The 23181-nt window shown below is 54.3% G+C and overlaps 1 protein-coding gene across 3 annotated transcripts in view; it reads right to left on the reverse strand.

Moving 5' to 3' along the window:
• LOC126652843 (aryl hydrocarbon receptor-like) overlaps nucleotides 1–23181 on the reverse strand; it is a 47223-nt gene that overhangs the window by 20000 nt on the left and 4042 nt on the right. For 2 of the 3 annotated variants that reach the window (XM_050339999.1, XM_050339996.1), the window contains 9 exons: nucleotides 21713–21900; nucleotides 13371–13489; nucleotides 10094–10183; nucleotides 8393–8492; nucleotides 8136–8278; nucleotides 7793–7983; nucleotides 7316–7425; nucleotides 6873–7014; nucleotides 2901–6504 (listed from right to left, as the gene is read on the reverse strand). In XM_050339999.1, the coding sequence (XP_050195956.1) occupies nucleotides 4707–6504; nucleotides 6873–7014; nucleotides 7316–7425; nucleotides 7793–7983; nucleotides 8136–8278; nucleotides 8393–8492; nucleotides 10094–10183; nucleotides 13371–13489; nucleotides 21713–21900 (2881 nt within the window). In that variant the 3' untranslated portion in view covers nucleotides 2901–4706. Of the gene's footprint in view, nucleotides 1–1523; nucleotides 1712–2900; nucleotides 6505–6872; nucleotides 7015–7315; nucleotides 7426–7792; nucleotides 7984–8135; nucleotides 8279–8392; nucleotides 8493–10093; nucleotides 10184–13370; nucleotides 13490–21712; nucleotides 21901–23181 lie in introns of those variants that run through there. The other variant, XM_050339998.1, reaches the window with a different exon arrangement.

The following is a 23181-nucleotide window of genomic DNA, read 5'->3' on the forward strand; positions in this document are numbered from 1 at the left end:
CAGAGCATCCTCACAGACAGCATTCCAAATCCTTTTCAGGGCAAAATCAGCACAGAAAACACAGTCAATACAGCCCGACAGATTGACCTAATGCTGTAAGGCAAACAACTCTCCGTAGCCATTCCTTTTCCAGCTCACCTGCTGGTCAATCCCTCAAGCGCAGTTTAAAAAAGAGTGGAAAAGGGTGGGGGAAAGGAGGTATTGAATATATTCAGTGACTTGGAGTTAAACTGGGCAATTGTGGTCTTTCTGTGGCCACATGCAGCATTCTTAAGGCACTGCTGCTTCACCAGGAAAACTCAGGGATGCCTCAATGCCATCCTGCGGGTTCCTATTAATTACAATTACAGCGCAGTGGAATGGCTCCCAAAAATCAAAGGTTCCCAAGTAAACTGTAACCACATCACAGGGAATTATCACTCACTGTCAGCACACCGAGTCTATCGTAACAGAGGGGGAAAAGCCACTTGCATGAGGAAACTTCCCAACTGGGCAGCACCAGGCTCTGCCACAGAAGCTCTCCAGCATAAACCAGAATTTTCTACTTCAGCAGAACCCATGAACAAAATCAACTTCATCTCTCCAGATCCCTCTGATTCCAAATGAGTGCCTGGCACGATGCAACCCAGGCCTGGCAGCTGGAGAGGGCACAGTGAGGAAATGTGGGGTCAGAAAGGGGGAAAAAGCAGTTCCAGGGGAAAGAAACTAAAATTCTGGGGGGGGGGAAGCACAAAATACTTGGGAGAGTGAACAAAATTCTAAGGTGTGAAAATATGAAAGACACAAAATTCCTGACAGGGAAGACACAAAATTGGAAGGGGGAAAAAACCACCAAAATTTGAGGGGGAAATAAGTTCAGAGTGGTAACCCCAAACTTCAAGGGGGAAAATAAAAAGAAAATTTGAGGGGGAGGAAAAAACCCCACAAACCCAAAATTCAAGGGGGGAAATCCACAAAAATTCGAGGCAGGTGGGGGAAATCCACAAAAATTCGAGGAGAGAAAAAAAGGAGAAAAAACCCAACAAAAATTAGAGGAGGGTAAAGCCACAAAAATTCGAGAGGGAAAAACCCATAAAGGGGGGACACACAAAAGGAAACAAAGTTTGAGGGAGGAAAAAAACACCTTAAAATTCAGGGGAAGAACACACAAAATTTTAGGAGGGAAAGAAAACAAAATTCTCGTGAGGGGTTGGAGGAGGGAATCCCACAGAATTCCGGGGGAAAAAAACCCACAAAATATACTAGAGGGGAAAACATCCAAAATATTCTCGTGAGGAAAACAAACTTCGGGGCGGGCAGAGGGAATTCCAAGAGGGGTGCAACAATATTGTGGGGCGGGGGAGCAATTTCGGGGGGAGATGCAGCAGCGGGGGGACACACCGCACAATTCCAGAGGGGATGAAGCAATTGAGAGACACACCGCACAATTCCAGAGGGGATGCAGCAGCGGGGGGACCGCACAATTCCAGGGGGAATCCCGAGGAGGAATCGCGATTCCCGGGGGGAAGCCGTCCGTCCCTTACCGCCGAAGAAGCTCCTGGCTCGCAGGAAGGCGGCGCTGAGGCGAAGCACCGAGAGCTTGTCCAGCCCGGCCACCACGTCGGGCGGGAAGGGCAGGAGCCCCGCCAGCCGCTCCAGCTCCCGGTTCAGCCGCTCCCGGTGCCGCTTGGACGGGTTGGAGCTGCCGCCTTCGGCCGCGCCCGGCCGCGTCCTGCCGGGGGGCACAGCCGCGTTACCGGGAGGGGGACCCCCGGCCCCCTCGCCCCCTCAGCCCCTGCCCTCGCCCCCACTCACGCCCGCGGCAGGGGCTTCTCCGCCTGCGCCCCGCGTACATGGCCCGGCCGGCAGCGCCCGGCGCCGCTCCCTCGGGGACAGCCGCGGAGTGGGAGGGAGTGGGAGTGGGAGTGGGAGCGGCCCGCCCTCGGGGAGGGAGGGGCCGGGGATCAGGCGTGATTGGGAAAGGGCATCCGGGGGTGGAGAAGGGGGATTTGGGGTCTGAAGGAGGCGTGGGAACTGCGGGGGTGACGGGGGATATGGGGGGGATGATGGGTGAGAGCAATGTGGGGAGATGAGGGGGACGTAGCGGGATGCAAGGGGTTGAAGGGGGATTTGGGTTCGGAAGGAGGATTGGAAGGTGGCGGAGTAGGAGGCTGATGGGTGAAGGGGGATGCAGAAGGGTGTAGATGGTGGTGGACGCAGTTGAAGCGGTATTTGGGGTCCGAAGGGGGAGTGGGAGGTGGGGAAATAGGGGGTGATGAGGGATGTGGGGGGGATGATGGGTGGGGGTGATGTGTGGGGATCGATGGCAGGAGGAGGGGGTTGAAGGGGGATTTGGGGTGTGAAGGGGAATTGGGTGAGGTGGGATGGGGAGATGTTAGGAGAGTGAGGATGGATGGGATGAGCAAGGAGGTGGGGGGCTGAACGGGGTCTGGGAGGTGAGGAGGGGTTGTAGGGATGATGAGAGGTGGATGGAGGCTGAGGGGAAGTGGCGGGGATGGGGCAGCGAGCCCCCGCCCACACGGGTGAGGGGTAGGAGCACCGGTGACACTGCAGTCCCGGTGGCAGGCAGAGTGGCTGTCGATGTGACCGGGGGAGTGCCCCTATGTGTCCCTGCATGGCAGTGACACCGGGAACCTCTGTGTGCGTGTGTGTGCATCGAGTGTAACCATCTGTGAGCCCCCCAGCACCTCACAGGGCAGTCTGGGGGTGCGACACGGGGACACTGTCACACCACTCTGCTGCACGTGCCCACAGGGGCTGGAGACCACTGGAGTGTGTCACACACCCCGCACCAGGGCCAGGCTTTTCCCAGTCGAGGAGGAAATGGAGGAAACAGACACGGTTTCAGGTCAAAACAAACACCACCACCACACAAAGCAAATCGCCTTTTAATACCCAATCAAACACAGAGGGGGGTGGGGGGGGATGAGTCTCAGGACGTCTCTTTTCTCCTCAGCATCATCCGGCTGCCCACAGCAGCACAAAGAAATCACATGGCGTAAAATGAGACGCTGCTACCAAAAGAGACTTTGTGTGCACAGCCACAAGGTATGAAGAGATCAGACAGCAGTCACAGAGCACCAGGGGGTCTGTCAGGGCCCCAGGCAGCAGAGCCTGGCGGCTGCCCCCACTCCAAGATGACTCTTGGAACCTGTGCCCTTAGCACCCCGTGCAGTGTTTCACGTCATCTCACCGGTGCCAGGACAGCAGAGGCTGGTGAGCAGACTCCATCCTGCTGCTTTTTGGGTCCGGTGAGCCGCCTCCTTGCCCTGTCCTGAGTGCTCCTCCAAGCCACTTTGGTGCATTTCAGCACCTCTCTGCCCCCAACCTGCAGACAGGAGTTTGACCTTTCCAGAGCCCCAGCAGCCCTGGCACAGTGAGGCAAAGCAGGACGTAAAGGACGAGGACCAGGAAGACAACACCACTCCACACCAGGACACGTTGCCAGTGCTGCTGGCCCTGCACTAATTACTGATTTAATTTGCTTGGTAAATGCTTAGTAGTGGTGTGAGAGGCAGATGGGAAGCTCAGGGTGTTGGGTGCACGGGGGAAGATGCGAAGATCCCCAGGCACTTTGCTCTCTCTGACACAACATTGCACTCCAGTGCGGTCTCAAATTGAATACACCCTCCTTTATTATTGCTGCTTCTGCGGGTTTCCCTGATGGATCTGGGAGAACACGCCCCATGGTGGGGAAAAGAAAGGTAATGAATTCACATCTTAGGTTAAAAAAAATAGAAAATAAAGGGAATTCAACAAAGTGGTTGTGGTGGGCTCCAGGACAGCGCTTTGAGGGGCACAAAGTGAGTCTGGAGATCAGCCAGAGGTTACTGCATCCCTCCCTGCCCTTCTTTCTACTGCTTTGGCAAATCCAGAGGAGGAACCCCATCGTTCCTCAGTCCAGTGGCACTGCAAGGTGCAGGAGAGGAAGGCAAGGACGAGCCACTGACAAGAGCAGCTTCTGCATCCCAGAAAGGCCACAACAGCCTGGTACTCACCTCTCCCAGATTCCCCAAGAGGGCTGCTGGAGAGCCCAAACTGCCAGGATGCCTCTGCTCCTACCACCTCCACCTCCCACTGAGACGCTTCAGTGCTGCTGAGCTTCTCAAAGTGCTCGGTAACATCCCATTTCTAAATAAACTGGGTCACCAGGGGCTCTGGAGGAGATGCAGAGCACAGGAGGGAGGCAGCAGAGGGACTCAGGCAGGTGGAGATGATGCAGGGGACTGAACAGCAATGTGACAAGGGTGGTCCACATACAAAGGTGATGAGGAGATCACGCCGAGTCAAGAAACAGCCTTTCAGTGCTACCTGCAGTGCTACCTGTGAGGCAGCAGGTCCACCTGCAAGAGGCTGCCCCAAGCACATGGGCCAGGCAAGCACAGTGTCCTACCTTGGACCCCCAGAGGCCACAGACCTCCACACTGCCATGGCTGCATCTCCCTGAAAGACTTCTCAGGGAAAAAAAAAAAGTCCAAACCACTGCACTTTTGACTGTCTGATAGCACTGGAAGACAAACTGCTGAACGACCAGGGAACACAGGGCACCACTTGCAGGTGTGAGAAGAGCCCACAGCTGCTGGTGGCTTCCCAAAACGTGGCTCCCAGTTCACAGTGATGTCTCACAGCAGGCTGCCCACAAAGGCCAGTGTGCCCGCAGCCCCTGGCAGCTCCCCTCGCTCCCTCCCCGAGAGCCAGGGCACCCCTCAGGTCCTGCAGCCCTCACACCTCACCTTGGGCTGGATGTCACAGGCACAGAGCTGCTGCCCGCCCACCGAGGGCCCCAGCGGGCAGCCAGGGCCCTGCTCCGAGCACAGGGGCGCTCCTGCACCCCCCTTCCCAGGGGCAGCCACTGAGCACCTCGAAATCGAGCCCACCGGGGGACAGAATGCTCCGGGGTGGTTCTCCCTGGGGCAAGGTAAGGCGCCCAGCTGCAGGGGAAGGGATGCTCTGGAGGCATCCCCGAGGAAATCGGTCTCCTGCCTATAGAGGCTATTTCCATACTGGCACTCCGGTGGCACGGCACGGCCCATGCGGTGGGTGCTGGGAGCCGTGCTGGACCCCAGCAGGAGCCCGCTGTGTTGCACTGGACCTGCCCCAGCCTGGAGCTGCGAAATCCACTTGGCCTCTCGGAGCACTGCCCGTTCCCCTTCCCAGGAAAAGCTGGGCTCTAGGTGGGGTGTCAGGGGCTGTTTGGGGAATCCACCATCCCCTGGCAGCTGCCTGGCTCCTAAGGGTGCTGGTGCTCGTGCAGGGAGAACAGCCTCCTTGTCATGGAGGTTCCCATCCCCTGAAAACAAGGACTCATGCAAGCCCTGGGCAGGGCAAGGAGCAGGTTGGGAGGGGGGTGGCAGCCACAGTCCGGTCCCTGGGGGGCTCTCAGGGCTGCCGGCTGGCAGGGTCTGGGACTCCACGCGTGTACCTGCTGCTTCCAGCTGTTTTGGAGCTATGGCCATCCAAGCCTCTGATGGGCAGCCTCCAGGAGGAGCACTCTGACCCAAAGGCGGGTTTGCCTGGAGCAGGACATGGTGCCACCGAGCCACTAATGTGTTTGAGTGCATGGGAGGTGGGCAGCTTGAGCCCAGCAGCTGGCACCCCAGCTGGCTCTGAGCAGCAGGAACAGCGTTATCCACAGGAGCAGAGGGGGCAACTTCTGCTTGAAGCACTTGGTTTGCCTGCTGAAGTGCTAGAGAAGAGTTGCTGCTGGGGACCGGGACAGCCAGCACAGCCCCTCCCACCAGCCCGGCTGGGTCAAACAGGACCTGCTGCTCTGCCTGAGCTGAGCTCACCTGGGAGCTAACAGAGACTGCAGAGACCACAGCACCTCGGCCTCCTTGTGCACCCGAGGCCCGGGGCTGTCGTGGGGACTGGGGCACTGAATTAGCTGCCCAGCAGTGCTGGAAAGGAGCCACAGCGCCGTTTTCCTCGTTGCCGTATGGAAAGTCCGCGCTCTTCCCAGCATCCTCCCTGAGGAGCACCTGCTCCACACAGGATGTCGCCTTGGTGCCCAGCCTCTCGCCAGCCCCATGAGCCGGCGACTCCTCCTCTGCCCCCAAGCTGAGCAGAGCCTCCTCCCACTGCTGCAGCTCTGCGTGGCCCACGCCGAGGCTCTGGCAGACGTTTCCCTCCACCTCGCTCTTCTCAAAGAGGGTTTCGATCACCACCAGGAGGGAGTCGCTGTCCTCCTTGGCATCACTGATGTCCTCATTCCTGCCCGGTCCCCTGGGCTCAGAGATGAGATCTGCCAAGGAGAACTGAGGCACGCTATCAGCATGGGAGTTGTATATGGATGCATCCTGCTTCATCAAGGCCCCGAGGAGAGAGTTGGGGTCTACCAACTGCTGCTTTGAGTGGGAATTTGCTTGTGTCTGCAACTTCTCCTTAGCTTGGAAGGAGTCCAGGAACCCAGGAAAGTCATTCCCATACAAGACTGCTTCCCCTGTGGCAAAGCTAAAAGGCAGCTGCAGGTTTCTTTTCCGCAGATGTTCCTCCCCTTCTTCATTCCTTTGGGGAAAAAAGAGATGGAAACAGCATGAGCACCTCCTCTGGGCCAGGCAAAACCACCATTCTGACAGCAAGAGAGGAGCTCACAACCCTGCCCTGGCTTTTCTAGAGGGGAAAGGCACTGGATTAAGCTGGTGGAGGACTGGGGCTCTGGGTTGCCCATGGGGAGGTCTGCATGGCTCAGGGAAGGGCTGAGTGTCCAGGGCTCACTCCAGGCAGGAGCATGTCCACGTCCACTTTCCACTTCCTTGGAGCCGTTTCACTCACGCCACAGGAGAGCACACGCTACAAAGTGCCAACCGTGCCCCCCTCCACCCTCATAGCCTCCCCTGTGCCTGGAGCAGGGGAAGGGAGCCAGGGACACTCACGAGAGGGCTCTCTGGCGGGCGATGATGCAGTCGGGCCTGCCCCCCTTGTAGACGAGCCGTGCGTTGGCCTGCACCCACACCCAGCCGCCCTGCTTGGTCAGCAGCCGGAACACCGTCAGCCCGCTCTCCCCCGTCTTCATCACTGGGGCAGGGACACAAGAGAGGTGGCACACACAGAGTTCCTCCGTGGGGGCACACAAGTGACACAGGCGAGACGCCACGAGGCCGAGGAGCACCTCGCACTCCTGCTCTGGGGGCAGGAGATGCAGGATGCTGCCTCTCTGCCAGCTCCCCGAGCAGGTCTCACCCAGGAGGAAGAGCCTTTCTCACAGCCACTCCAGCCCTGGCACAGGCAGCACTGAGGAGCAATGGTATGGCCCGGCCAGAGCTGCACGTGCAGAGCTTCTCACAAACCCCCCATCCCGACAGCCCCCAGCACTCACTCCTCACGTGGTTCTCTGCGCAGTGCATCATGTCAGCCGCGTGCACAAACTGGTACCCGGAGCCCCTCCGGCACAGCTCCGTTTCCGTGTATCCCAGGACAACCTTCCCCCTGGAAACAGCACAGAAACCCTGGGACACCAGGGATGGATCCCCCACAGTTGCACCCTACCGGTCAGACACGATCCCCTGCCAAAGCTTCCTGCTTTGCCTGGTGCAACTCTCCATCCCGGGCTGAGCTGCATCCCCTCTTCCACAAAACCGCCCTGTGCTGGGTTTGCTGGGCTAAACCACAGCAGACAAGAAGCACTGGTGCCCGGTTAACCTGCTCCCCGTGTTACTGGGGGGCTGCAGTGGAGTGGCAGAAGCACGAGGCACTTTGCCATGGGAGCTGGCTCAGACACTCCTTGTTCCCATGGGGTCTTGTTTTCTGTCCAGCACCAGGGATTTTGCCATGGGGAAGGTGAGAGATGCCCTACCGGGAATCACAGGCCATAGGAGTGAAGTCCAGCTTGTGCTTTGTCTGGAAGATCAGCGTCTTGGTCCGCAGTTCCAGGATGGAGAGTGGCTGGAGGAGTGTTGCAATGGCAAAGAGAGCAACGGGGGACTTGTCTGATGCAGACTTCTGCTGCCCAAGAAGGAACTTCAGGCGCCCATGGAGATTCAAGGCCTTAGCGGGGGATTAGAACATGTGGGAGTGAAGCAAACAGGGTGGTGGGAACTGGCTGCACTCCCACCCCTATGGGACACAGGCGTCCCTGAGGGAACACGCTGTTGGGCAGAAGGGGAGAAGAGGGATGTCCCAGCGTGGGGCTGTGTTACCAGAAATCCTGAGGAGTTATCCAGCAAGCAGCGGAAGCGGCAGGTGAAGCTCCTCTCCGTGAAGGATCGCTCCTCAGGACGGACGTGCTGGGGGCTGGACGTGGCGCTGCATCCAGCCAGCGGCGGCTGCTCAGCGGGAAAGGCTGGAAAACCCAAGGGGAACGGCAGCTTTCCAAGCTGTGCTGCACACCTGGAGCTCACGGCTCAGAGCCGCTGAGCCCACAGTGTTGCCGCTGCAGGGATCAGCCGGCGCTCACCGTGGGCAGCGTGCGCCGGGGGCCTGTGCAGCTGGCGGCGGAAGGCGGCTCTGTCGTCAGCATGGATCAGCTCATACACGCTCTGGTAGATGAGATCCGACTGGAATGACACAAGGGAAGAGCGTCGGCTCCTGGACAGCCTGGCAGAGGTGTCTGCAGGAGGACACGGCCCAGGGTTTTCCTTCGCGGCTGCTAAGAGTGCAGTGATGGAGCGTAAGGAACAGGCAAACACCACCAGCTTTGCGTGCTGGGCAGCAAGGAGCAGGACCGGCTGCGTCTTTAGGGATGGCTCAGGAAGGAGGGAAGGGGAGCAGAGAGGGGACCTTCCCGGGGAAATCTTGGGAATGGCTCAGAGTTTTCTAGAAGCAATAGAAATGGAGATGTCCAGGCAACCCTGGCTGCTCAGGACTGTACATTCCCTGCTTCCCCAGCACTCCCCAGCCATAGCCAAGCAGAGCTTTCCAGCCTCTTGCCCACACCATCAAGGCTGAGGTTCTCCTAGTGTTATCCAGCCCTTCCTTGGGTGTTTCACCCTGGCTTTGGCTCTCAGTCCTTAATGGGAAACGCTGAAACTCCAGCTCCTTGCCCTGCTGCAGGAGCTCCTGCTCTTGGGGAAAGTTTGCTGCCCATCTGTGGGGCGAACACGTGCTAACTTCCAGCGTCTTCTCAGGACCAAATCTAGACACAGCACCAGACAGGCTGAGGGGTGTCCAAGGGGATTTGCTTGTGGAGTACAAAATGCTGGTCTGCAACAGCACACAAAGCTCTCTCCTGCACTGCCATCCCTGGTTCTCAGCAAATGTATTCCACAGGATCAATGTAAAAAAACAATTTCAGGTTCGTTCAAAACATTTTGACCAAACCAAACAATTTCTTTCTGTTTCAGGCTTATGCAGGGGAGTTTGCCATTTTAGAAAAGGGGTTTGGAGGTTTTGTTTCCTTGAAACCCATGGGAATCTGTATCCCAGAGATCCTGCCAAGCCCACGAGCAGCACATGCCACTGACTGCCAGGTCCCTGCCCTCAGGAACATGTTGGATGAGAGTCTCCTGCTTAACCAGACATACTTTGAGAAGCTCAGTCCCTGCCTGACAGCAGTTTTGACTTGGGACATCAGCCATGAGGATTCCAGGGAGCTTGAAAAGGGTGCAAAGAGAGGAGGAAGAAGCAAACAACAAGAATCTCCACAAGTGCTCCAGGGATATCTGCAATGAAACAGGTTTAGCAGCCTTACAACCCTCTTGTTGCCTCAGTCCTTTGGCCAGAGGAGCTGGATTTTGGGGGGAATCAGAGGTAAGAGGGTGGATGTGGGGAGAGGCCTGCTTTTCCTTGGCATCCCATGTAACTCAGGGTCCTTCAGGGCACTGACACTGCTCGTTGGTGAGATTCCCTCAGCCCTCTAAGTGAGGGCATGTGTGCCCAGCAGGATGACACAAGAAATATCTCACACCCCTCTTACACACAAAGGCAAGAGGACACAGAGCTGCCATGGCTCAGCTGGCATCTGTTCCCACTAAAGTCACAAACACACTCCTTGGCTTTCACAGCCCCCAAAGAACGTGACTCATTTGGGAACGTGCACCAGAAGGGACCCAGGGGAGCTGGGAAGGGAGAAGAAAAAGCCATGCCAGCATGGCTATCATCACCTCCTTCCCAGACAAGAAGTGCATCTGCCTGGATGCCGAGAAAACAAGGTACCCACCTGATGGAAGCCCAGGTAGTCCTGCACCGTAGGGGAGATGTAGAAGATGTAGCCATCTCCTGTCACAGCGATGACAAACCCATTGAGTGCCTGAAAGCAAAAGTTGAGCCAGAGTTACCTTCCCCAGCTTCAACCCAGTTGCTGAAAGATGAAATTCCCCAGGTGTTTCTTCAGCATCAGGGGGCAGGAGGGGACCTTCTTCATCAACAAAGAACCCCACCAAGAAGCAAAGCACCTGGTAAACATGCAAGACTTAATTCTGTTGGTCTTTTTGTCCCCAGCATGAGCAGTGATCTGGGATGGACTGACCACTTTCTCCAATCCCATCGTGGAAGTCCTCTCGCTGCAGGGCAGCTCCTGCACCAGGAGGGACCAGCTAAGGAGGGGTTTAATGGAGGACCTGGGGCTGGTTTCCTCCTCTCCAGCTGCGCCAGCTGGGTACAGCTACACTCTTCTGGGACTCTGCTTTGGACAGGATGATCCTTGTGGGTCCCTTCCAGCCCAGGATATTCTACGATTCTGTGATTTCCTCTCACAAAACCTGCTTACAGCTTCAATAACAAGCAGCAACGGGTGTGTAGGGGGAAGAAGGGCTCTGAGCCATTCAGGAGCCTGAAGGCTCCAGGACAAGCCTGGCGTCAGTTCAAGCAAACAAAGCTGTCAAAGACAGCAACCAAACTCCAGTCACTCCCTGACCTGACCTATTTATCCACTCGCTAATTTTACAGATGACATCCAAAGACACTTCAAGCCTTGCTCTTCATCCTAAATAGAGGTTATACAAACTTATTTTTCCATGTCTTCTCCCCACACTGTCTCCAATCACCTCCTCCCCTCCAAAACCTGCTTTTTAACCCTTAGCACCCGAGGGCATCTCTGTCCCTCAGATTCATGCTCTCAGCTCTGAGGGTACGTGAACAACTCGTCACAATGGACACGAAGTAAGACCAAACCCAGTCACCAGCATCATTCAAAGATGGTGATGCAGCTAAAACCAACACCCACCTTGAAATAAAAAGAGATGGGAAAATCTGGAATATCAGATCCCAGATTTGTGAAAGCCCTGACGCATCAAAGAATCCCAGAGTGTTTTGGGTTGGAAGGGACCTTAAGGATCATCTTGTTCCAAGCCCCTGCCACGGGCAGGGACACCTTCTACTATCCCAGGTTTCTTCAAGCCCTGTCCAACTTGGCCTTGGACACTTCTAAGGATGGGGCAGCCACAGCTTCCCTGGCCAACCTGCGCCAGGGCCTCACTACAAATTAGGGAAACTATTCCAGAACTCTAGAGGATCGTGGCTGGGGTAAAGGGAGGTGAGCTCGTGCATCCAGGGAACACCCAGTAAACGAGGCAAAATGAAGATCCAGAGATACCTGGTGACCATTTCAGACTGATTTCCCCCAAAAGCAAAGCACTGCTTTAGACAGAAACTCTTACCCCTTGCTCTTGTCTGTAATATATTTATTAGTGAATAGATGGAGAAAAATTAGAAAAAGAACACCCTAAATGGAAACCTAACATACAGATCCAGCTTGCTGAGGGACTGGTCCCTTCCCTTCGTGTGCTGCAGCCCCCCAAGGGGCCCCGAGTCAGAGCTTTCTGCAAATTACAGTGTCTGATTAAAATGCTCTTTGGGGAAAGAATAAAAAAAACCACCAGGCAGCTCAGTGGGGGATTTCTGTCACACTCACACCTCATAAGCTCTCCAGATGCCTTCAATCACCCGAGGCTGCCAATGCTCTGGTGGATCAACAAATTGCTGTCAGATGGTCCAACTCCAGACCCCTGGAGAGGGCTCAGGAGCAGCTCCATCGTGGGACTGGGGCAACCACCACGGGCTCCCTATCGTGTTATTCCAGCTGTTCCTCCGTGACTATCACACTTGCAGACAGCTGGGACCGGAGCCCACATGAGAGACCTCATGTGGTCCGAGATCCATGGCCAGGAGTCACACTGAGCTCCCAGGAGTCGCTGCCTTGCCAAAATCCTGCATGGAGCCTTGTGCTGGGGGTCTGCTCACACCCGCCCACCCCCACAGCTGTGGGCTGAAGGGACTGAAGACAGACTTCAAGAAGCCAAGCATCCATCTACTGGTATTTGGAGAGGTGGCAGAAGAGGAGAGAAGGCCCAGAAAGCCTCCAAGAGAGCTGGAGAGGCACTTTGTAAAGGGTATGTATGGATAGGACAAAGGGGAATGGCTTCCCACTGCCAGAGAGCAGGGTTGGATGTGGTACTGGGAAGGAATTCTTCCCTGTGAGGGTGGGCAGGCCCTGGCACAGGTTGCCCAGAGAAGCTGTGCCTGCCCCTGGATCCCTGGAAGTGTCCAAAGCCAGGCTGGACAGGGTCAGAGCAACCTGGGCTAGTGGAAGGTGTTCCTGACTGTAGCAGGGAATGGAATGAGATGGGCTTTAAGGTCCCTTCCAGCCCAAACTGTTCTGGGATTCTGTGAAAGCACAGGCACAGGCAATGCCAGGAACACAGAGCAGCTAAACATCTTGTACAGACTTGCCAGGCCCCCAAGGGCAGGGTTGCAAAGCTGACATGCCCAGGTGTTTATTCAGCAACCAGCCTTTCCATGTGACCTTTCCATCCCAGTTCCTTCCAGCTCACATTTATAAATGGCAGCCCAAACTAACAGCATTCTGGGGCAGCTGATTCACCAGCTCCTTGTGCTCTGGAGTTCCCTGACAGCTCTCCCATTAGACACTCGTTGGCCTTTCTACAAAGCAAAGCTCCCACCGCCCACAGATTTTCTGCACGGATCTCTTTTCAAGATCCATCTTCCCTTCTTTTCTGCCCCACAACCTACAAACTGAAGCTGGGTTTTTCCCATCCCAGGCAGGCAGGGAATATATCCCTACAGAGCTCATGCAATGCCCCAGGTGGGGCAAAGAGCTCCTGGGGGACGTTTTATCCTGAGATATCCCCATTCTCCTCTCGGCATTTGCCAGAACATGAGGAACTGGAGACTAATCAGGGATCAATCCCTACACTACCATACGATGTCCCTGAACCTCTTGGCTGGGATGGAGCTTGAGTTCATGAGCTGTAGTGTACCCAAAGGGGCAGAAAATGGTAGTGGGGATGAGAGGGAAGGTGGGATGGGGACCTGGATCTGCCCCAGCCAGACAATGTCACTGGTCTCTGTCCCAGGGTGCTCAGTGCCTGCAGAAATCACAGTGAAGCAGCTCCAGGCAAGGCACGGTCTCTCCTTGCTCCACAGATGGGACAATATGCTCCAGAGCTGCTTGGGAAGACCCTGAATGACCAAATTACCTGGAGCAGCAGTTCCCCCTCAGCAAACAGCTCCCTGTCGGCCTGTGGGTCCGTCCGTCTGTTCCCCCCTGGGGCTCTGGGCTGATCCAGGGGGCAGCTGCCAGCCTTTGGAGCTGTGGCTGCAAGAGAGAAGGCAAGAAATCAGTATGGAAGAGGCAAGCCAGGAGCCTCTCCCTCCTCCTGCTCACCCCAGGGCTGCTCGTGCAGCCACACCACGCCATCCAGTGCCTGTGGACCCAGCTTGGAGGGAGGAGAGACCAGAGGGAACTGGCACAGAGCCCACTGACAGAGCCATGCCCAACTTGCCCAAGGTTTCCTTCCAGAGGTTATTTTCCCTGCTTGATCCCATATCTGGGAAGCCTCACTTCTGCCAAGGTCTGAGGCAGAGATGCAAAGGATAGAGGGGAGCTAAGTGCTTCTGGGATGGTCAGGCTGGGAAACAACACCCATACAGCAATAACTTTTCATGTTAGAGCCTGGTAGAGCAGGAGTTCACTTTAATGCACCCCAGTGGGGGGCTTTCTCAGCTCTCCTGCCCTTTAGGGCTGAAGAAGGACAGAGGCAAACCTTTCCAAACCACCCCAGACGTCACCAAATTACCTATATTTTTTTTCTCCCTTTGGCTGCTCGGAAGCAGCTCCGAGGGTTGGTGTCTGTGACACTCCCAGGACACCTGAGCAGCTCTCAGCTGCCAGGACTCGCTGCCATGACCTCCTCAGGCTGATTCACGTGCTGCCTCGTGCTTCATTCCCAGAGGCCTTTAAGGCAACACTCGTGGGTGAAACCTCCTCCTGCCCTGGTCGCAGGACCTTGAGCATCACAGGACACGCAGAGAACTGGCTGCCCAGGGAACAGGGATGAGGACAGCGGCTCCCAGGGACATCCCCAACGTGGCACTTCATCTGCTGATTCTCACTGAAAAACCTCAGTCCAAACTCAGGACAATTTTAAGGCATGTTTTTGTGCCAGCTCAATGGAAAAACCCCCACAGATAAAGCTCAAAGCAGCCCCCACGTGGGAACTACCCACCTCTGCCACCACCACGAGCTCCCACAGCGCCCCGAGGTCAGGCAGAGCTCACCTACCCCGTGGGATCCACATGCCAGCAGAGATCACTGGTGTGTCAGATGGTGCTGAGTGACCTTGGGTGGACCCAAAGGTAAAAGCTCCTCTGAATTTGGGGGAGCAGTAGGAGAGGAGGAAGAACCTCAAACCACCCCAAGCCTGAGCGTACATTTAATTTTCTCCATGGCAGAAGGTCTCACTTCACCATCGAAAGGTTTTAAAGGTTTGTTCCCTGGGAACACCAAGTTCAAAGCCAAAATAATTCAGAACCCAAAAAATTCCACGTGAAACTGCTGATATGAGACGTTTTGCCTCGCATCAAACCATCAGTGTGCAGAGGCATTGCCCCTCATGGGTTGGCATGTTTGTATTACACCCCAGTTTGGGGCCAAAACATCCCTGGGATGTATTTACACGAGAAGCCTGAGGGACAAGGGCCTGCCCACGCAGGCTGTCAGCAGGCAGGGTGTGGGCAAAGGTAGGGCAAAGGGAATTAGCTGAAGGCCTTGCACAAGGTGGCACAAAGAGCAGTGGAGAGGATGCTCTGAGGCCACAAAGCAGAATTAGCCTCGATCTCTGTCGGTGAGAGAGCTGGAACACTTCAGCCTCCCCAAAAGCTTGATGTTCAGGCAGCACCGCCACCTTCTCCATCAATCACATCTTCTGCTCTTTCCCATCCTGTGCCCTCAGGTGGATCAGCCAGGCCAGGGGCTCTGAGACCTCTGGGAAAGGCAAGGAGTCACCAAGCAAAAAGCCTCCTCACTTGACTGCCGTGTGATCCCCCAGTTCAAACATCCCCAGCCCATCTGGACTGTGGGTATGGCTTCAATTTACACTTCAGGGGGTGGAACAATTTCAGAGTGAAACATCGTCTCTTTTTCTAAATTTGATTTCTTTTGAAGGGCTGACTCCTCTCCAAAGCATTGAAACAAGGCAGGCTGGCAGGGGGGTTCAAAAAGGAAGGGGTTCTTCCAAAACCAAGGTGCAAAAGGGCAGCGGGCGATTTGAGAGGATGCACATCCCGAGAAGGTGTGGTCTCCAGCTCTCTCCCAGTGCCTGCAGCATCTGCAGGGAGAGCTGGGGAGAGCTTCTGTGGGCTTACAGAATCTGACAGCAAACAGGTCCAACATGTATCCAAGCTATAATGTACCCACAGCGATAGAAACAACTGCAAATAAAAGGACGATGCACTTTTGCTGTTTGTGCCCAGTTTTCCCAGTCTCCTGCTGCACATCCTTGAGAATTAATGGGAATTAACATGATGACGTGGTGCTTGGGGATATGGTTTAGTGGTGGGCTTGGCAGTGCTGGATTAATGGTTGGACTTGATGATCATAGAAGTCTTTTCCAGTCTTAATGATTTCGTAATTCCATGAAAAAGACCATGAGAAAAGTCATCTGCAGTACTAGATAAATTCCAGGCATATGAAGAAGCGATTTGGTGATAATTTCTATTTTCAAAGTGCTTGGATAAGGGCTCTCTGTGTGTAACTTTTAAGATAGGAGGGGGAAATCCAGATCTGTCCTGAACCCAGCACCATGAGAGCACTGGAGAAGGTTTCCTGCTGCTGGTGTGATCCTCAAAGACTGCAAAAGCTTTCATTCAGCCAGGGAAGATGCCAGAAAGGATCAGTAACGTTTTCACCCCCCTTTGGGGACTTTCTTGCTTCTGCAAGGGGTTTTCTAAGCCCTGCAATGGACGAAAGTCCTCAAGCAGGAGAAAGAAGGAAAAAGGAGCAAAGCAATTCAATCTCTCCACTTTTTGCTTGTCACACATCCCTTGCCTCTGGTATGGATTTGGCACTCAAATAAAAAAGGGTTATTGGTAACACCCCCGGAATCAGTTCTGCTCTCACAGGCTGGGTTACAGCGGTGGGAGGTGCCAGGCTTCGCCCACGACAAGCATTTCCTTTTGAACTGGCTCCAGAGACGCCTGCCACCAAAGAACCAGGAGCTCCCAGCTCCTCCAGCAACACCAAGCCATGCACAACTGTTTTCCTCTTGGATCACGTCCCACACCCCGTCAAATTAGCACCAACCTTTGCCCCAGCTGTTTAACAAAGGCATTTTGCCAAGCAGAGCAGGCTCATGCCATCCAAGTAAAACAGACAAATGCCAAAGCCAACAGATTAAAAACCTGTTAGAAAAAGGCACCCAGTATTTTCCAAGGAGCAGAGAAATGCCCAGGAGAGCTCTGGCATCCCCAAAGCCAGCGCCAGCCTCTCTAACCTGCTGCTGCAGACGTTCATCCCACACAATCCTCCACGATCTCACCCAGGGACACATTTAAACTTGACTCCTTTCACTGCATCAGTTGCTTCAGGCCCAGACCCCTGCAGCTCTGGCCCACAGTAACAACAAAACACGAGGAGACGAATAAAAAAGCTAATTTAATGCTGATGGCAGTGAGATTGCCCAGTGAGACCTGTGCCAGCTGCCCTGCAGCGGAGCATTGGGAAGGAACTTGGTGTGACCAGCAGCAGCGGTGGGAAAGGACCTGGGGAGACCTCCTAAGCCAAGCCCCCGCTCCAGCAGTCAGCTGCAGGACCAGTCCCTGGCACAGATGGGGATCTTGGATCTAACCTTCCTAACTGCACCAGTGCAGGGATGGGGAATGTCCAGCAGGGGTCTAGGAGGATTCATCCTGCACTCCTCCACGGGCAGGTATACAGAGACCCACGAAGGCCAGCAGTGGCAGGAATATTCCACCCAGCTCATCCCCGTGGGAAGCCAGATGTGCAGGAGACAGTCTTGTTGCGTGCCACAGCCCGTGCAGGACTCTACCCTGCCCTCCCTCAGGCTTGGGTAGCAACCCAGATGTGTTTGGAGGAGGTTTGGTAGGAGGTGAAACACAAGGAGGGCACACGTGTGGCCCACACGTGGCCAATGGCATCTCCTGCCCCAGGCTGGCACTGGGCTGGGTGTGGGCTGGGTGCTTGTTAGCAGAGGACTTGTCACAGGAACTGTAGGAAACAAACCCCAGCACAGCTCTCCAGCCAGATGCAGCTTTTCGAAGCCGCTCAGCACTGAAACCCACCCAAGCTTTCACGAGCTCTCACTGTTTGCAGCAAGTGGGGCTCCTGTGACACCACACAGAGCCCAGAGCACCACAGCAGTCACAGCACTGCCAACACAGAGACAAGCTTTTCTCCTTGGGCACTTGCTCTCAAAGAAACAGGGATCAGCAAAGTCACTCCAGATTTGTCTGGGAGACCATCACACAGGTCCAAGTAGCAACCGCTGCAAATTGGTCTGCAGACAGGAGCTCAGCACGAGGCTGGCACTGAGGTTCAGTTATTTTTTATACGAGTGACAAAACCTTTAGAGTGCCTCTAAGGCAGGTTTTGATAGCACCAGACTTGTCATCGCTATCCACCAGCGCTCAAAGGCCGTATTTGACGTGCAGAGCTTGGGAGACACCAGGCCCTGAGCCCCTACCGTGCCACGTTTTATCCATATAACCTCGGGTAAGATGGATTTGGAACTGGATGATCTTTAGGGTCCCTTCCAACCCAAACCATTCTATGGTTCTGTGGAAGTTCAGTGATGCCCAAGGCAGGCTCTGGCCCTGGGAGGGTGGAGAAGCCTCAGCTCGGTGAGAAGAGCAAACACAGGAGTGCTCAGCTATGGCAGGGACCCCCTGAAGTACCCACAGGGCATCACCCACAGCTGGTGACAAGTGCATGCCAAAAGCAAAGGAAGAGGGAAACCTGGACTCCTGGGTCTATTCCTCCTTCTGACTGTGGGGAAGAGTCAGCCCAGGGGTCACAGCCAAAACCAACCCAACTCAAAAGCCAAATTTCCTTTTTTTTTTTTTTTTTAATTTCTTTTTTACTTTGCACAGAGAAACTGAGACACCAGAGCTGTGTAACACCTACAGCACTTGCAGCAGGGGACAGAGGACTTATAGCAGATGTGTGTGCCCAAAATCAGCCTGTGGAGGCATGGAGGGAGCTCTGAGGGCTTCCCTCTCTACACCTGAACCCTGGCATTTCCAGCAAGCTACTCATTTTCTGGTTTCTTGTTAAAGCACGGACAGAAGGGAGAACATTTAAAAGCAAAGTAGCTTTAAAAGATGGTGCAGTGAGTCACTACCCTGCGATGGAAACCAGGGTCCCACCCAGGTGACAAGACCCCTTTCCTAATATCTGCCATGTAAGCAGGCACTGATGCCAGCATTCAAATCCACTGTCTTCCACTCTGTCCCACCCCACACCCTGCCCCAGACCCTGATGCCTGACTTCCTACACCCCATTAAACAGGTCAGTTCCCCAGCCAAAGGCATACAGTAACCACATATCAGAAATACCAGAGAAGCTGGGGACTGTTGGAACCCCCTCCCTCAGCCAGGCTCCACGCAGACAGCACAGGGAAGCTCCACTTCAGGGATGGAGGGAGCACAAGAAATGCAGCACAAGAAAAGGAGCCTCAGGGCATCACCCTGTGAGCCCACGTGCAATTGGTCTATCAATTGCCATTGTCAGTCTATCAAAATATCCACTGTCTCCTGCCTGAGATAAGGCCATATTTGGGCTGTGGATGGAGAGAGGGATAGGGAAGCTCACCAGGTGATGCCACGCTCTCCTGCTGCAGGAGAGGGGCCTGCATGAAGCAAAACTGGAGCAGAAAGCACAGCTCAAGGGGCTGCACCACATCCCCCCAAAATGCCTGAGGGGACACACCAGGAACAGGAACAGCCAGGGACAGGAACAGCCCTGACCTGCAGCTGACACAGGTCTTCATCAGGCAGGGCTGGAACCAGGCAGACCTTGATGAATCGGGGGGATGATCTGAAGTCAAACACGATGAACTTCAGGGCAAACAGGGGCAGACCAAGGAGAAGGAGCTGGAAATCAAAGGCAAGTGGCCAAATGGGAGTAATTGGCCTGGCAGGACGGGTCTCCAAGAAGGAACACAAATCCCTGCAGTGCCAATAAATTTTCCAGAGCAGTCGTCACGCTGGGAAGCACATGCTGAGCACAGCCAGCAGCAACCAGCTCCTGCTCGGAGGCACAGGACCCATCTGGAGAGTTTGGCACTGGGGTCTCCTCCTGGAGACCGGCATCCCAGCTGGAGAGGGCCCTGGGAGAGCCCCAGAGGGCTGGGCATGAGGCAAAAGCTAAGGAAGCCAAGTCTATTCAGTCCGCAGGGGAGAGGACACAACGGGAGCCTCCAAGCACAGAAAGCTGCTGCTGCCTTCCTGCCCTCCCCTTGCTCTGCCTCCACCAGTGTCCATCACCCATTCCATCGATCCTGGTGGCTGGTGGGAATGTGGTGACTGCCCCCAGCCAGGCTCTGCACCCCCGTTTCCCCTCTCAGTCCCGACACGTGCTGGGTGCTGCAGCCTGAGGCTGGGTCAGGGAGCAGGGGGGACTCAACACTGCCAGCACTGCCTGGGACAGAAGGACCCGTGGTGTCCCCACACCATCACACCTTGCCACTTCAGCATTCGGCTGCCTTCCTTCCCAGCCACCCATCCTGCATCTCAGACACGTGGGAACTGAACCCCATTCCCCAAGTTTTCCTCAAAAAAGCAGGTAAGAAAGGCAGAGACACTCAGCAAAGCTCACTCTCGTTTCATCCTTGGCTTTGAGGAGCCCAAAGCACACCTAACGTGTGCAGAAGTCACCTCTCTTGTGCAAACACATCTTCCCTCTGCTGCTAGTGCCTCTTTGTGCCTCCACCATGTCCTCTGGGGTCCTGCTCCCAGGAAGGACCCCCTGGGTCACAGCCTTTCTCACCCACACCCACTCAGCACAGGCCCAGCACAGCCCTCAGCAGCTGCCAAGACACATCAGAGGTACTCAGGGAACAGCTGAGAACACAGACAAGGACGAGGGTCCACCACACTCAGCTACTCTGGGTGGTCTGCCAGCCACCTTCAAGTCCATTCCAGAGGCATCATTGTTGTGATGCTCCAGCACTGCCCAGGAACAGGAGCTGGAGATGGAGCTGCTCTGAGTCCCACCTGGGAAACCAGCTCCGATGGAGACATCCCACCGTTGCAGCTCCATGTGTGAGCTACAGCCCCAGGAGAAGGAGCTCAACCACCGAATTATAAAGAAAAAGACCTCCAAGATCATGGAGTCTAACCATCAACTCAGCAATGCCAGGTCCAGCAGCCCACAGACCCTTCAATTCAATTTATAATTTAATAATTATATATCATATCAAATACCATATATACAATATATGCTGTAACTTAGGTATTACATATACTGTAATTATAATACGCTGAAGAAGATTAGATTGAAGACTGGAGTGAGAAAGACTAGACTGAAGCAGAATTGAAGACTTGCTTGAAGAAGAATAGGGAGGGAAGGAGAGAGAGGGAGGAATAAATATAAGAATACCAAATATGGAATAAATATGAAAATACAGAATATGGAACATAATAACAGGGAATATGTATTATATTATAAATTTATAATTACTTAATTAATGTAATTTTAAACTGCCATTCCAGTTGGATCAGGGAATTGTTGCTGCTCAACAAGACATCACTCCCTTCTTCACCATGGGCTGGTGGGAGCGGGACACAGGAGGGCTTTTGGAAGTAATCGAGGGTGTTTGGACATAAAGCAGGGATAGGATGGCTGCTGATGAGATGGAGGAACTTTGCAGGAGGTCTCAGCTCCTGGGCAGGCACCCAAACTGCTCCCTCCATCCATGGTGAAGTTCCTCTGCCACTCATCCCTTCCAAGAGTGATGGGGTCGGGGTCCTCTGCTCCCAACACCCCCAAATCCCTCCCTTATCACTCACCTCCCTGCTCTCCAACCCTCAGTTTCCAAGGCTGAACTAGGTGGTCTCCCTATCCCAAGGATGTTGCTTTTCCAGGACACCAAGCACCCATAACTGACCAAACAGAACCAGACTTGGATGTGTGACATCCAAAAATGAAGGGGATTCTTTCCTTCCAGAAAACAAACACAGGCTTTCCTTCCAGAATCACCCCTCCAGTGATTTCTTCCAGGGGGGATATGGGTAAAACATGTGTTGTGAGAGGTAGATGTCCCATGAGGAACAACTGCCAACTCCCCCACATTCTGGGAGATGAGGCACTTTCCTTCCCCCTTTTCCAGCGCATTTTCAGTCCAGCACCTCAGCTCAAGGTGCAACACTGCTGTATCAACATCCAAGGGCCTGATCCCACATCTCACCACCATCCTATCTTCAGGAAACACAACTTTCCATCCCAAAGCTTGGGGCGGGGTGTGAGCTGTGCAGTGGGGACTGATCCCAGGGGCTTCTCCCCCCTCACAACATGGACACTTACCCATCAGGTAGCTCTTGACCTTCAGGTATCCAACGGCCAGCCGTAGGATGGAGAGCTTATCCAGCCTGGAGCGCACATCCTCAGAGAAGGGCAGCAGTCCCGTCAGCTTGTTCAGCTCCTGGTTGAGCCGGTCACGGTGCCGTTTGGAGGGGTTGGACTTCACACCCTCAGCAGGCGGTGGTTTGGGGCTGCGAGAGGCAAAGCAGAGTTTAATCACACTGGGACTGCCCACAGGCCAGCCTGGACAGGGCTTGGAGCAACCTGGGCTAGTGGAAGGTGTCCCTGCCCATGGCAGGGGGTGGAATGGGATGAGCTTTAAGGTCCCTTCCCACCCAAACCATTCTGGGATTCTATGACTTGAACAATTTTAAAAAAAAAAAAAAAAAGTAAATGCAAAAAAATTTGTTTTCTTCCAATATTCTGATTTCTGATCCTTTCAGAATTTCTGAAATTTCTAAACTAAAACAAAGCACTTCTAAACTAAAACAGCATCTGATGCCAGACAGGCCCTGGGACCAACCCTCAGCCTGCAGAAGGAACAGTGTCCATGAGAGCAGCTCCTCTCTGCCTCAAGCCAACACAATGTGCCACCTCTATCAACTGCAGTTACTTCACACTCTCCAGTTGAAATCCCCACACAGCAGCAAGAGCTCAGTTAACAACTTTAATGAGTCTTGGATGTCACCTTGTCTGCTTCATTTTTTAATGCCAGTCTGAATTTCATAGCGTGAAGAAAAACCCTTCAGACCACCCTCCCCCGTATCTGGCTCGGCTGCATCCCTTAACATGCACCTCATTTTGTTTGATGGAATTTGTCTAACCACAAACTCCCCCTCCCCAAGGCACCCTCGCTTCATAAAGGAGCTTTGGATAACAGGATCTGCCAGTATTTAGCTGCAATTTAAGCTCTCTCCTCTACCACCACTCTCCAATCTCATCTGGCAGGGCTGCTCGCAAGTGTGACACGAGGGGAAATGAGCATTAAATGAACTGCAGTGAGGTGCCTGTTGAATTTTCATCTCAGAGAGCAACCAAGGGGTCTTCCAAGGATGAATGGAAAAACGTAGCGTTTCCCCAGGAAAGCTCAATCCTGCTGGTTTGTAACAGCAGCACCAGGAGGGCCAAATCCTCACTCAGGACAGCTGGTACAACTCAGCACCAAGCTCGTCCATACAAGCTGGGCAAAACACACTGGCTTTTATGGGCACCAGGGCTTTTATGGATCCAGTGGATTAAACACTTTTGAAATCACAGCCCATGTATGGGAAGGAAAAAAAATAAAACAGTTTTCCTTTGACTCTAATTAGAAAAAGAAAGAGGTGAAGCAAATTAGTCTGAGTTCCCTCAGGTACTCTTCAAACTCCTCAGCTCACTCACTCTCCAAATCCAGCCCCCAAACAGCCAGAAAGAAGGGAAAACGAGACTGGAGATGAGCACAGGAGTGGGTACAACACAGAAGTGTAATGGGA

Source organism: Myiozetetes cayanensis, unplaced genomic scaffold (assembly GCF_022539395.1).
Source record: "Myiozetetes cayanensis isolate MyiCay16 unplaced genomic scaffold, myiCay2020 scf9, whole genome shotgun sequence".
Lineage (NCBI taxonomy): Eukaryota > Metazoa > Chordata > Aves > Passeriformes > Tyrannidae > Myiozetetes > Myiozetetes cayanensis.